This window comes from Erythranthe guttata, chromosome 12, assembly GCF_056151865.1.
Source record: "Erythranthe guttata isolate IM_541 chromosome 12, IM_541, whole genome shotgun sequence".
Classification (NCBI taxonomy): Eukaryota; Viridiplantae; Streptophyta; class Magnoliopsida; order Lamiales; family Phrymaceae; genus Erythranthe; species Erythranthe guttata.
Window position 1 is genome coordinate 8,619,562 of NC_142544.1, and position 14,448 is coordinate 8,634,009.

General features: G+C 38.6%; 1 protein-coding gene and 1 non-coding gene across 2 annotated transcripts; both read right to left on the bottom strand.

Annotated features, from left to right (window-relative positions):
* Positions 1-1,917: 1,917 nt before the first annotated feature.
* Positions 1,918-2,536, bottom strand: LOC148766395 (agglutinin-like). The gene is made up of 2 exons (XM_088827268.1): positions 2,292-2,536; positions 1,918-2,168 (listed from the first exon to the last, which is right to left on the bottom strand). The coding sequence occupies exons 1-2, from the start codon at positions 2,526-2,528 to the stop codon at positions 1,941-1,943; spliced, it is 465 nt and encodes a 154-aa protein (XP_088683394.1). The 5' UTR covers positions 2,529-2,536; the 3' UTR covers positions 1,918-1,940.
* Positions 2,537-4,507: 1,971 nt separating this feature from the next.
* TRNAM-CAU (transfer RNA methionine (anticodon CAU)) lies at positions 4,508-4,579 on the bottom strand. Its single transcript has one exon. It is a non-coding gene; the product is annotated as a tRNA-Met (tRNA).
* Positions 4,580-14,448: the final 9,869 nt, after the last annotated feature.

A 14,448-nucleotide genomic window follows, 5' to 3' on the forward strand; every position in this document is an offset into this window, starting at 1 on the left:
AATTACTGTCTCCCACAGTTATTTAATTGTCAGAGACAGTAATTTAACTGTTAATTGACTTTTTTATTCTTAAAAAAAATATTTTTAATTAATATTACTGTATTCGTTGCTAAATTACTGTCTCCAACAGTTATTAACAGTCGGAGACAGTAATTTAACTGTTAATTGATTTTTTTTTTCTTAAAAAAATATTTTAATTAATATTACTGCCTTGGATGCTAAATTACTGTCTCCAACAGTAATTTAACTGTCTTAGACAATAATATTAATAATATTACTGTTCGGGAAAATAATATTCATAATATTACTGTCTCAAACAGTAATATTACTGTTTGAGACAGTAATTTAGTAGTCAAAACAATAATATTAATTAAAATATTTTTTTTCTAAGAAAAAAAAATTCGAAAAAAAAAAGTCAACGTCGGAGACCGGCGGTCAACGGTGGTTGACCGGCCGGAAAAAAATTCAGGAAAAAAAAAGTTTTCTAAAAAATAAAAATAAAAAATAAATAAGTCAACGCCGGAATCTTGCCGGAAAAAAAACATTTCAGAAAAAAATAATTTTCTGAAAAAAACAATTTGGGGGTTAATGTGATATATTTGTTTAAATCCAGGGTCAATGTGTAATATTAAGGAAGTTAGAGCATAATGGGTGGAATTGATAAGAATTATATTATGAACGGTATTTTAAACTAAATACATGGGGATGAGTTTAATTGATAGACTGTTTTTTTTGGGACCAAAATGCATTTAAGTCCCATATTTTTTTTGCCATGCGCCCTATTTTTAATAAATGTATTCTTGATGCAATGTTTAAGGCATGTAAATTGTAATTGCAAGAAAAAAATATATAAATTAAATTAAATTACCAAAACTTGCATATAAACTTCTCTTCATATTTCGGTAATTACATTATTTTTGTTTAATATATTATCGTATTTCATATGTTACAACTTTGGATTAGGGTTGTCAATCGGATTTTGTGTCCCGAGCTTGGGTTGACTAAAACGCACATACCATCGGGTCTCAGTTCTATAGGCTCAAGTTCATATATTATCAGACCTCATTATTATAGGCTTAAGCTCAGATCGTGTATTTTTTCGGATTTCGGTTTATATCGAGTATGTATCGAACAATTACATAATTTACAACTTTAAAGTCAAACATGTACAAAAAAAATAAAAAGTAAAAGAACCTTCACAATAGAAGAGGAAAGTTTTCAATATTCATAAATAATAAAATAAGATAAAAACTATAGTAAGCATTGTAAAATGAAAACTATAGTTTGTTCCTTAAGACAAATGACGTTTAACATTGTCAATGTTTAATCCATAAGTAATTAATATAACAAAATTGCATCAAAGTCCTAAAAAAGAGAAATACAAAACAAACGTAAGCAATTCTAGATGCACTCCCTAGTCTTTTTTACACATTGAGCCTAAAATAATAAATATATTATATATTTAATCATTAACTTAATTAACTTAATCAAATCCTTATTCGGGTTGAGCTACAATAGACTCAAACTCGACTCATACATGAATTGGGTTCAATTAGAGAGAGAGAGAGAGAGAGAGAGAGAGAGAGAGAGAGAGAGAGAGAGAGAGAGAGAGAGAGAGAGAGAGAGAGAGAGAGAGAGGAATAAGTTCGATCAACAAGAAAACAAAAACAAATTTAAATTTTCTGATACCTCGACCAACATAAATTTCTTATGCATAACTTGCTTGATTTTCCGATAAATTTGCATCAATTTAGACATGTTTGCATCCAACAACGATTACCACATAGAAAGGAGACTAATTCCAACAAAAGATTGACCTAAATTCCGTTTTCCCTTAACATACTAATAATAAGTAGAAAAAAAAAAAAAAGAAAGAAGAGAGGGAAAATATTCATCAACATTCAAAAAACTCCTGAATATTTCAAACAGCCCCAACACTTTCAGAGATATACATTATGCACCCCAATAGAACTCAAATAAGCGCCACTCTTCCCGAAAACCCCCACAATTTTGCCATCGCAACCTTTAGAAGAAGTGAAGAATTTGCCAATCTCACTTCCCAATGGACCGTACTTGAACTTGTTCGTATGAAATGTGATCGATCTCATCACACTAACATCACCAGTAATCCCAACCGGGCCATGAAAACCTTCAATCCCGACTAAATACTAGCCACCATCGACATCAATCTCGATCTGCCAAAACATATAAAACACCAAATAAATAGAATGAAGGCGAACATAAATTCGAAATGGAGACAAAAAACACGATAAAAAGGCTAACTTTTTTCACGACATCTCCGCCCAAACAGCCATATGCATGGGCGACCAAATAGTAGTGCCGTCTTTCTTCACGTACATAAACTGAACTGCAGATATCGCATTTGTGTCAACGCACTCATGCACGTGAACTTTTTTTATTTCCGAAAAAACCCCATCATCAAATTCCCTTCCCTCGAGCCCGCCCCACGGTCCTGGACTTCGGACAAATATGCCCTTGTTGATTAGATTTTGCAGACGAAGCTTCATCAAATTTAAACCACAACATAATCAAATAACTAATACAGATTAATACAACATTTGTATATTATATATATACAGATACACATGAGATAGAAGTGCTGACCGGGATAAGCTCTAAGGTTTCCTTTTTCGGAATGGGCACGAAAGCGGAGGAAAGGGGCTTGAAATAGAATCCAGTGGTGTCAATGCATCCATCTGCGGGCCCATGAAAGCCGGTAACCAAGCTACCTGTTGATTTATATGCCTATAGAAATCAGTTGATCTAAGTTGTAACAGTTAAGTTGTGGAAACAGTATTCAGTTACAACTGTAAATCTTGTGTTGGCACAGTTATACTCTACTTAAAGTAAATAAACAGAACACAAGAATTAATGTGGTTCAGACACAATTGTGCCCTACATCCACGTGGACCTGCAAACACGATTTCACTAGTTCAGATTTATAGTGTACATTAATAGGACTTAATAAAAACACTAAAGACTCCCTCTTAATGTAATATGCCGTTCTTGCATACAACTCGAACTTCGTGTTTCTTCCAACAGCAGCTCCACACCGCGTGCCTAGAACTCCTTTCTGGCCTGAACTCCCTTCAGTGACGCGGTTGATCTCCCAAGAGATCTATACAGCCAATCTGTATATGTTGACACATCCAACGATAGCACAGTTCTGTTCAGCAGAACGTTTCAGCGATTCTTCATAGCAACGGAGTGATTTTTCTCCCAACAAAAGTGTCACGTTCTTTGTGAGGTGAGGAGCCTTATATAGGTGTGAGATCGGCCTCCAAAAACCTGTCTTCCAAAGGAACCGAATAACTAGGAAACAAAATCCTAGTCAATATCTAGTTCTAATCTAGATAACTATAAAAGATTCCTAACAAGAGTAAAGTACAAGGAAATAAATCTAAGTCCTAAAGTATTACAAATGTAGGACTCTAAATTTCCAAAATAAACATGGGAACAAATCTTTAGCCAATCTTTACTTCCCAAGTGAGGCGGATTTCTTCCTTGGTGGAAATCTGGCGCCAACACTACCTATCGGGCAGAAAGAAAACGAGGTTCCTGTGGAAGAACCAAAAGGCCCGTATTCGGTAAGCTTAGTGTGAAATTTAAGAAAATTGGCCAGGGCTGCCGTAGGTCCCGCTAACGCCCATGAGAAAATCGGATGGGAAATCGATATCAATCTGCACAACATTAAACAAAGAAATTAGATATAATTATATACAAGGCAACTTTCACTTAACAACTAACGCCCGTGAGGAAATCGGAGGGGAAATCGATACTAATCTGTACGACATTATACGAAGAAATTAGATATATAGTTATATATAAGGAAACTTTCACTGAACCGCGCCTACTCTAACTCGATATCACTTCGACGCTTCAACAACAAAAGTTATATCAATTAGATTCCCATCTATATTACTGTTAAATTATAAATGCAATTACACAAAACAGTTGATAACTTTTAATACAAATACCTAGTTATATAAAACTCTCCATGCAGATCTTTTTAGAGAGACTGGGATTCTAATTAGTCTCTGAATTGATCTCTAAACCGATAAATCGGAACTTATTTTATATCCTTGTGATTATTAATGCAACAAAGGTAGATAAATTTACACAGCAATATCACTAAAAAGTGTTTGCAATAAACGGACGGAATGAACACAAGGTGCCTGTTGAAATGCCCCAAAGATAGATGAAAGATCGTCCTTCTCTGACAATTTTCTTTGATACTGGTATATTTTCTTTGATACTGGTATGAATTATTTTGAACTTTGAATTATTTAGAACTGTGAAATTAAAAAAAGCAAAATGATAAATGGAGATGCGGGGGATCGAACCCCGTGCCTCTCGCATGCAAAATGAGAGCTCTACCATTTGAGCTACATACCCATTTGAAAGATTTTTACTTATGTAGTTATATACCATAAAATTAATCAACACAAAAAATCGGAAAAAAATAATCAGAAAGGAAGCAACTCAATATCAGAGCCAGGTTTCGATCCTGGGACCTGTGGGTTATGGGCCCACCACGCTTCCGCTGCGCCACTCTGATTTTGCAAACATTCAGTGATATTAAATTATACATTCATGTTCCACGAAATTCATAGAATAGTATGTGGGTTGATTATTGATCATTATAAAACTACACATCAAATCCCAATAAGTCGAGAAACAAAAAAATAGATCGAATAAGTTGATGGAGACTTCTTAATTAGTAATCGGGAATCTAGGTAAAAGAACAAGTGAGTTATCCGCAACTTTCGATTCTTTCTACAATTTAGCTTGATTTTATCTTGTTTTTTTCTTTTCGTAAAACTGAATTATCAATCCGGATATGGTGCAGAAGGTGAATGATTGAACCGAAAATCACACCGAACCGAAACCCATGTATTGTAAAATGAAACTAATGAAATTTAGTTTCAGAAATATGGAATGAAAACATATTCATATCATACCAAAACATTCAACCACTCAAGAAGCCAAAAAGAAAGAATTACAAAATGGCCCCGAATCTTCAAAAATATTCATTATGCACCCAATAGCGTTTAGATAAGCGCCACTCTTGCCAAAAATCCAACGATCTTCCCATTGCAAGCATAATAAGAAGTGACAAATTCGCCAATCTCAGATCCTACCGGACCATACTTACCCTTCGTGTGGAATTTCAGCGACCTTATCATACTTTGGCAATAAAAACCTTCAATTCCAACTAAATTTTCATCTTCATTAATCTCAATCTACATATACGAACGCACAAAAAAAAAAAAAAAGGCGAAATTATAGATTGGAAATTAAAATAACACGAATATGATTGGATAATTATAGCATAATTACCTTTTTAACGATATCTGCGCATGGGGCGCCATGCATTATCGACCAAATAGGTGTGCCATCTTTTTTCAAATACTGAAATTGGATTGCAGATATGGCATTACTGGAACTCCATGCATGCACATGAATCTGTTTTATATCAAAAAAGACGCCATCATCGAACAACCTCCCGTTTGTGCTGCCCCACGGCCCGGGATTTCGGAGCAGTAGGCTCTTGTTAATCATCACATTGTTCGGTTGAATCTTCAAACAATTAAAACATGACTTAATTTAGTGATGTTGTGTTGCATATTATATATATTTGAGTTAAATAAGCACAAACCCCATGTGTATTGCCTAACTGCTGAATAAGCCCTTGTGTTAAAAGAGAATTACTGATTACCCCCTATATTACATTTTATATAGCACACCGCCCCGTGAACGAGATAAGCATGTTGAGTTAAACGAAATGGCAAAACTACCCCTAGTTAAATATACAACATTAAACAACTACCCACCTTATCAAAAAAAGAGAAAAAAATCTACGACACCGACCCAAATACCTTTAAGCAATGTGAAATGACAAAAATACGTTACGAGGTTTTCAGCGATTTGATTCACAAATATTATTACTTTGCTGTTATTTAAAACAGATATAATTAATTTGATTATACCAATTTATTATAACATAGTTGGTTTTAGTTTTAGAAATATGAGTTTTTAATACTATTTCAATTTTTAAAACAAAAAAATGCAAAATACATATACTATAAATAGATAAATCGTTAAAAAGATAAAAGAAAAGGAATAGTGACGCACCTATATACAATTTGTTTCTTATTTCATCCAATGAAGTATGTGTAGGTGGTGTTTGCAAAAGTTCATTCAAAAGCAGAAGTTACAAATTATGAGTTAAGTTGATATTAAGTATTTATTTCAGAAATTTAAAATTCTCTCATCATGTGAGAGGCGCATCTTCTCTCATCTGAGAGGCTTTTCTTATTTGTTCACAAATCTTTTTCCTCCATTGGTTGGGTGGTTGATTTTGTGTTTGTGTTCCATTTCCTGTTCATGCCCGGACATCGTGATCGTGTGTTAGTATTGCTTTCTAATTTTTGTTGTCCATAATCTTTGTTTGTTTTAGGGTTTTCTGTTTTGTTTCTCTAGTCGTCTGCCGACTTAACCTAGTTTCCTTATTTTCTTATTTTATTATTTCTTCTTTTCTCTAGCTCTTCGATTTGTGGCGGCGCAACTGTAATCCTTGCTCTTTGCTCTCGTCAATCCACCTCTCTCTGTCTTTGATCATGGATGGCCTTGTAGCATCTATGGCAAGACAGTTCACTCTTACCACGGAGGAGGAAGAAGGCGTTGTTGTGGAGACCAATCTACACGAAGTTAGGGTTTTGGCCGGAGGGCACCGCCTGATTGGTAGAGTGGTAACTAACAGAGAAAATTCATCCCACACAATCAGGGCAAACGTATTATGTCTCCTGCAGCCTGTGAAAGGATGTGATTTCCAATCTATTGGGGGTTAATAAGTTCATCATCACTTTCAACCACCCCTTGGATCTCAAACACGCTAAGGAAGGTAATCCGTGGCTCTTGGATAAGAATGCGCTGCTCTTCCGCGATCTTCACGCCGAAGATGATTCGAATCGGCTGGAATTCAACCTAATGTCCATCATAATGAGATTCCATCACCTTCCTATTAAACAACGATCATTGGGAATTATTCAGCAGATTGCGAACCGGATTGGAGAGTTCCTTGAGGTTCTGAACCAGAAACAAAGTGATGTTGCTCAGTTTATAAGGGTGAAGGTTTGACTTGATGTGACCCGATGTCTAAAACGAGGATTGTTTCTTCATGCTACAGACGGAACTTGAATCTCGGTGGCGTTCACGTATGAGCGACTTGTTGGAGTAGGTGACCAACAAGCCAACTTGTGGCTGTGGTCTTTCCTTTTATCTTGTAATAAAACAATCGTTTTTCGTTCGTAATGATAAAACATTTCATTTGGCATTCTATATCTGTTATCCCATGCAAGTAGCATAGATATAGTCCTAACGAGTTACTCTATTACTGTGAGTTGATCTAGTAGAATCGTGAGATAACTCAGCAATGTAATGTAACTGTTAAACCTTGTTCCTAGTCGATGGGTTACGCCAATAATAAGGATACCGGCCTTTCCCTTTTGAGACTAGCACTTAGTGTATGTGTACTGCGTCTCATCAGTCCTCGGTGTTGTGATATCGGCATACTTGAGTGGGTGCTCATACTAGATGAGTTCACTGAACTCCCTCGCCCTAGAAATCTGTAAGTGGTTCTCATTCATCGAGTAATAGGTTTCTAAGATATAGTTGTACACCATTAGTCCTTAAGACCCAGACATCACCGTGACTTCACTAGAGGACTGATTGTATCGTGACCTGTCCCTGAGTCCCACAACGGACCACTCCAAGGGCCAACGTTCGTGCAATCCGAAATCTAGTGTGAAGTCTGTGCATTGTAGTAGGGGATTCGAGCGCTTGAGTAGTCATGGATGTCCTGTGTGTTCTGACGGTTTATAATCCAAGGAATCTCTGGCCAGAGTTGATAGTGGGGTGATTAGGGAAATGTGTTTCCCTAAGTCGCACACGAACGGATTTATAATACCTAGAACGTTCGCACGGTTATTGAACTTTATAAGAGGTCTCGGTGAACCAATGCCTCTAGTTCAATCGGGACATATGCTGCGAAGGGATCGTACTGTACGCTAACTATATCATAAGGTTCTTGCAGGCACTTCACTTGTATCTAGGGAATCATGATGCGTAGTTTCTAGACGCCAATCTTGATTCGTTGGGCACCGATTTGATCGGCGATTAAGTAAAATGAGTTTTACTCTAATCAGGACTCTTGGGAGGAGTTCATATAAGAACAATGTGTTGTTCGAATCACAAAGAGTTGTGAGCCCACGGCTAGCATACACCTGAACCATTGAGGGTCACACTTCTCGTGTAACACGGATCCTTGATAACAATGAGCATAGGTTAATATGTTAATCTTTGCAAAGTTGGAGGTCAATATGATTGAGTCCAAGATTCGTGATTGTGGATTACGAGTCGGAATGAACGTAGAGAAAGAGAGACATGCGAAATTTAGTGGACTTTCTAAATTGGGAAGTTTCCCGATTTAGCAGATCCACTGAAGTGGAAGTTTCCAATTTTGGAAATTGGAAATTTCGAAGAGGCACTCGTATCGACGAGGACTTTAAGCTCGTCACAAATATAATTTCGTTATAATTTTGTGAACGATCGTTTGTTAGAAACGAGGCCGATGAGGGAATGGACTTAATGCATCAGTGGGTCAAGCCCAATGACTTAAGCCCACAAGGGTTGAGAACCCTAAGTATAAATAGACCTCAAACAAGAGTTTGAGATCATATTTTTACACACCAAAACCTTAGCCGTCCAGCCTCTCAGCCGCTGCTGCTCCGCCGCACCGGTGCCGTCCGCCGCCGGAAAACGCCGATTTTTCCTCTCCTTTCTCTATCGTATTTCCCTTGTTATCTAACCCCTTTGTATCTAGTACTACAGTAGGGGGATATCGGTTTATTCGAGGTGAAACCTAATTGGAGAGGAGCTGCTGCCCCGACGGAATTGCCACGCCGCCGGTGCACCGTCCACGCGCCGCCGCCGCTAACTTTGCCACGCGCCGCCGTCCGCCGCCTGTTGGATCACATTGCTCCAGCCGTGAGTTGCAGCCCCGAGGAGTGGTAATTTGCAGCTTGTACGTGTTTGAGTTTGGATTTCGATTCGTCGAAATCTCACGCTACAAGAGGTAATTAAATCGGAACTTTCGCAATTAGATTCGAACATGTTTGTATGTTTTTTTAATTTACGAGCATGAGTAACATGTGATTACGTGTTTCGATTTTGTAATATGATGAACAAGCATGTTTCATATTTTTCGATTTTACATGTTTTTAATTAAATTGATAATTACCATGTGTATGGCCAAAGCATTAAGGTACGTTGACTATGTGATTAGTTTATGCATGTAATCGAAACTAGTTCGATCTTAAATTTTTAAATTCCGCTGCGTATACATGCACGATCCCCAACACGACTACCAAACTTTTTCTTTCTATGTGGGATTATCGGGCATGGGGAACAACGTTGCTCTATGCGCTACGAGGATAACTTTGTGGATCCGGGGGAGGACCTACCTTACGGAACATGGATGCGTGTCTCGAATAACAGAGATGTTGACAAGCCCAGACCCCCCTTGATTGCTGTTGCACCAGGAAACACACCGAGTGCTTCTATTTCTCCTGAATCTAGCATGCGGGGAAGGCAGGTCTTCGATTTATCTGCCCGTACGAGGCAAGATAGGGGACAAGGTTTTCAGCTGGATAAAGAGAACGATACTCGAGAATCAGAAGAGGAGATCACCTTGATTGATAATGTCATACAGTTGCATGCTAACGCTGCTCTTACCAAGGCAACTCGAAAGAAAATTTCTATCACAAGCAATAGCCGAAAGAAGAAGAAAGCCGAAGCAATGATATACAATATTATTCCACCAGACGGGAAACGAAAACAACCGTGTTTGAGGGACGAGGATCTTATGTCAATGGCGGAGACTGCTGGGCAGTCCCGCCGACTTCAATGAGTTGCTTATACTGGAATCGTCAAGGGTTAGGGGTTCCCTTGACAATTCATGTGCTCGGAGACATGCTCCGAAAATATAACCCCTCATTGGTGTTTCTCTCGGAAACACGGGCAACATCACAACTAGTTGAGAGATTGAAACAAAGATGGAATATGCATGGAGTCAGTGTAGATAAAATTGGAAAGTCGGGTGGGCTTGCTATGCTCTGGCAGAGAGAGTTGGTGGTCGACTTGAGGAGTTTGTCAAGCAATCACATTGACGTGGATGTCCAGGGAGGTAATGGATCGGAAAATTGGAGGGCCACTGGGTTATATGGTTTCGCGGACCAAGGAAATCGATACCGATCGTGGGAAATCCTCAGAAGCATCAGGATAACAAGGCTTGAGTTGTAGGTGGAGACTTTAGTGAGATTCTTTTCAACTCCGAGAAAGAAGGTGGAAATCCTAAATTGCCTAGTCATATTTCAAACTTTCGTGAAGCCTTGGAAGACTGCAACCTCTCAGATCTTGGTTTCTCGGGTTTTCTGTTCACCTGGTCGAATAACCGTAAAGATCCGAATACAGTGAGATGCCGCCTTGACCGTGTTTGTGCAAATAGATTATGGTCTGACTTGTTCCCCTCAGCGCAGGTGCAACACCTTGACTATCCTGGATCTGACCACAAGCCTATTATTATGTACCTAAAAGCCGTTTTCACGGCACTCTCGTATAGGAGAAAACGGCCATTTCGTTTTGAAGCGACGTGGATTTAACGTGATGACTATGAGGAAGTTATTAAGCAAAGTTGGATCGGGGGTATAAATGGGGATCCTATGGCAGATATTATGCAAAAGAAGGACGTTTGCACAGTTGCGTTGATAAATTGGAGTAGAGCGGTGGTCAAGCAACCTAAATCCCGTATTGAAAGAATACACAAACGACTTCATGCAGATAGGTGTACAAATCGAGGCGAGTAAGGCTGAAAAAACATCTCTCCAATCAGAATTGGAACAATTGTATGATGAATGGGACTTATATTGGCGGCAACGGAGTAAAGTTCAATGGATGCAAGAGGGAGATCGTAATACCAAAATTTTCCACGCAAAGGAAACAATTCGGAAGAAGACGAACTGGGTTAATAAACTGAGAGACAACAGCGGCCATTGGCGTGAAAGTAGGGAGGATATCGAATATGTTATCTCGAATTATTTTGAGAACATATTTAGTTCAAACAATCCGAGAGAGGCTGCGATCAATGAGATGCTAGAGGCGATTGAGCCAAGGATTACAGGAGCGGCAAAACAAATTCTTTCCCTTCCCTTTACGGCAGACGAGGTAACCCATGCTATTTTTCAAATGGCACCTCTTAAATTCCCTGGCCCGGATGGTTTACCTGTTGTTTTTTATACAAAATATTGGAATATACTGGGCTCAGATGTCATAAAATGCGTCCTATATTTTCTTAACAATAAAAACCTTCCCTTTTCTCTTAATTTTACTTTCATTGTCCTCATTCCAAAAGTGAAAACCCCTGAACGTATCAGTGGATATAGGCCCATTAGTCTGTGTAACGTTATATATAAATTTGGGTCCAAAGTTATCACTAATCGGCTTAAATTAGTGTTGAATGACATTATTTCTCCAACCCAATCAACTTTTGTCCCTAAACATCTTATTAATGATAATATCTTAGTAGCCTTCGAAGTTAATCATTTCATTTAATCTAGTCCTAATAAAAAGGCGAATTTTATGGCTATTAAATTGGATATTAGTAAAGCATACGATCGGGTTGAATGGCTCTTTTTGAGGAAAATTTTATGTCGTTTGGGTTTTCCTGCTTCTTTTATTGATCTGATCATGTTATGTGTCACTTCGGTTTCTTACTCCTTCTTGTTTAATGGATCTCAGTTCGGGTTTCTCAAACCCACAAGAGGGCTCCGCCAAGGCGACCCCATATCTCCATATTTGTTTATCTGCTGTACAGAAGCCCTCATTGCTATGTCTCGCAAAGAAGAAGCTGCCGGAAATCTGCATGGAGTACGGGTGGCCCCATATGCGCCTATAATATCTAATCTTTGTTTTGCAGATGATACTTTATTCTTTTGCAAAGCAGATGAAACCAATGCGTTAACTCTGAAGAACATTTTACAGAAATACGCGGTGGCCTCGGGGCAAGAGATAAACCTCGATATGTCCGCAATGACTTTTAGTCCATCTACGCCCGCGACAACCCGGGATACTATTTCCCAAATTCTCGGTTTTCGAGTGGTAGATAGCCACGACAAGTATCTTGGTATGCCGGTTTCTTTGGGAATGATGAAAAAAGAGATGTTTAGCTACCTACGAGAGAGAATGTGGGCCAAGATCAAAGGATGGAACGAGAGAAATTTATCAAAGGCGGGTAAAGAGGTGATGATCAAGGCGGTGGGTGCTCCAGGCGATACCGGCTTATATAATGAGTTGTTTCCTGCTTCCCCAAAATCTTATTACAGAGCTCGAATCAGTTATTCGAAAATTCTGGTGGGGTAATGGAAAAAATAGATACCTTGCATGGTTGGCATGGCGAAAATTGTGTATGGAAAAGGAATATGGAGGTCTTGGCTTTAGAGACCTGCGGACTTTTAATTTGGCACTTTTGGCGAAACAGGCGTGGCGGATTTGGACTCAACCCAACCTCATTTTATCTCGAATCCTTAAAGCGCGATACTTTCCGAATGGGGATATATGGTCTGCAAGTTTAGGATCACGACCCTCTGCAACCTGGCGGGGTATTTTAAAGGCTCGTTCATTTTTATCTATGGGTGCTAAGGTTAGAATTGGCGATGGAAGTACAACCTCAATACGGTATGATCCGTGGTTGCCTGAGGCTGGAGGTAGAATCATCACGAAGAGACCTGTACACACAAGCTTTCCCGACAAAGTGTGCGATCTCATAATCCCTTCAACTCGGTCCTGGAATGTGTCACTTATTAAAGAATCATTTTGGCCGACTGATATTCAACATATTTTGTCTGTTCCAATTGGTTGTAGTCATGCTAAGGATAGACTTATTTGGAGTCTTACGAAGGATGGACGCTTCTCTGTTAAGTCCTGCTATCACAACATTTTAATGAGGGATGAAAAACAAGATTCGTCAAATAGAGGTTGTGCTAGAAACTGGAAGTTTATATGGAAGCTTCAGATTCCGCCAAAAAATCGTATCTTCTTGTGGAGAGCTTGTACATGCATTTTACCGAACAACGTTGAGCTTTTCCGTCGCAACATTATCTATTCTCCCTTCTGTAACTTTTGCAGGGATAAAATCGAAACAACGGTCCATATTTTCCAAAACTGCAGCGGCATTTCTTGTGTTTGGAGAGGCCATCCCTTCAACTTGGATAGCTTGGGTGAATTTCCAAACATGTGGGACTGGTTGGAATTTTTGGATAAGAGACTGACTAAGGACCTATTTCTCTTGGCGACAGTGGTGATTTGGAAAGCGTGGGAGAGCCGAAACAAAGAAGAGCACGGGGAGAGGGGTATCCAACATGTTGATTTACCATCATGGGCATCGGCATATATCTTGGCGTATCAGCAAGCCCAGCTGATTCATACCCCATTAAAACAGCAACCTCACATAACGGCATGGACTCCCCCGAACCAAGGTGTCGTGAAAGTCAATTTCGACGTCGCTTTTCCAACGGGTAAGGACTTCTACAGAACGGCTATGGTGGCAAGAGATTCTAACGGAAAGTGTATCTGGTGGAGTATTGGCAAATTCTCGGGCCGCCCTACCGTCGTGGAAGGCGAAGCCCACGCAGCTCTCTATGCACTTACCAAAGCAAAAATTAAAGGGTGGCACTCATTATTCCTTGAAGGCGACTCGTTAGAATTAATGGAAGCCTTACGTCGGCAGGAGACATCTGATTCTTCCTTTGGCGCCTATATTGAAGACTACTCTAATTTACTTAAGTATTTTTCTTACTGTTACGTTCTTTTGGTTTTATTAAAATACAAGGCAATTGTCTTGCCCATGCACTTGCTCAAATGGCCGATTTGGTCTATGTTGAGGGTGATACTCTTCCTTTTGAAGTGGCTTCCTATGCCTAATAATAGTCATTTTTAAAAAAAAAAAAAAAAAGATATTAAGTATTTATTTCTAAATGTGATACGAATTATTATTTAATATATTATTTAAATATTAGTTAGTTAGTATTTCATTATTAATTAATTAGTATAGTATATTTATATTGAATATAGCCGTGTGTTAGTTTAGAGTTAGGAGGATTAGGAGGATTATTTAGTATTTTATTAGTATAGATAATTATCTTTCCTAGTGAGATTAGGATTCTAGGGTTTTATTATCTGTAAATAGACGTCTTGTGCTAGGGTTTTATAATGAAGATAAATAATAAAGAAGAGTTTTCTTACGTTTAGTAAAGAAATCTTATGATACTCAAGATATCGTATCAATTGGTATCAGAGCGACGTTGCGATAAC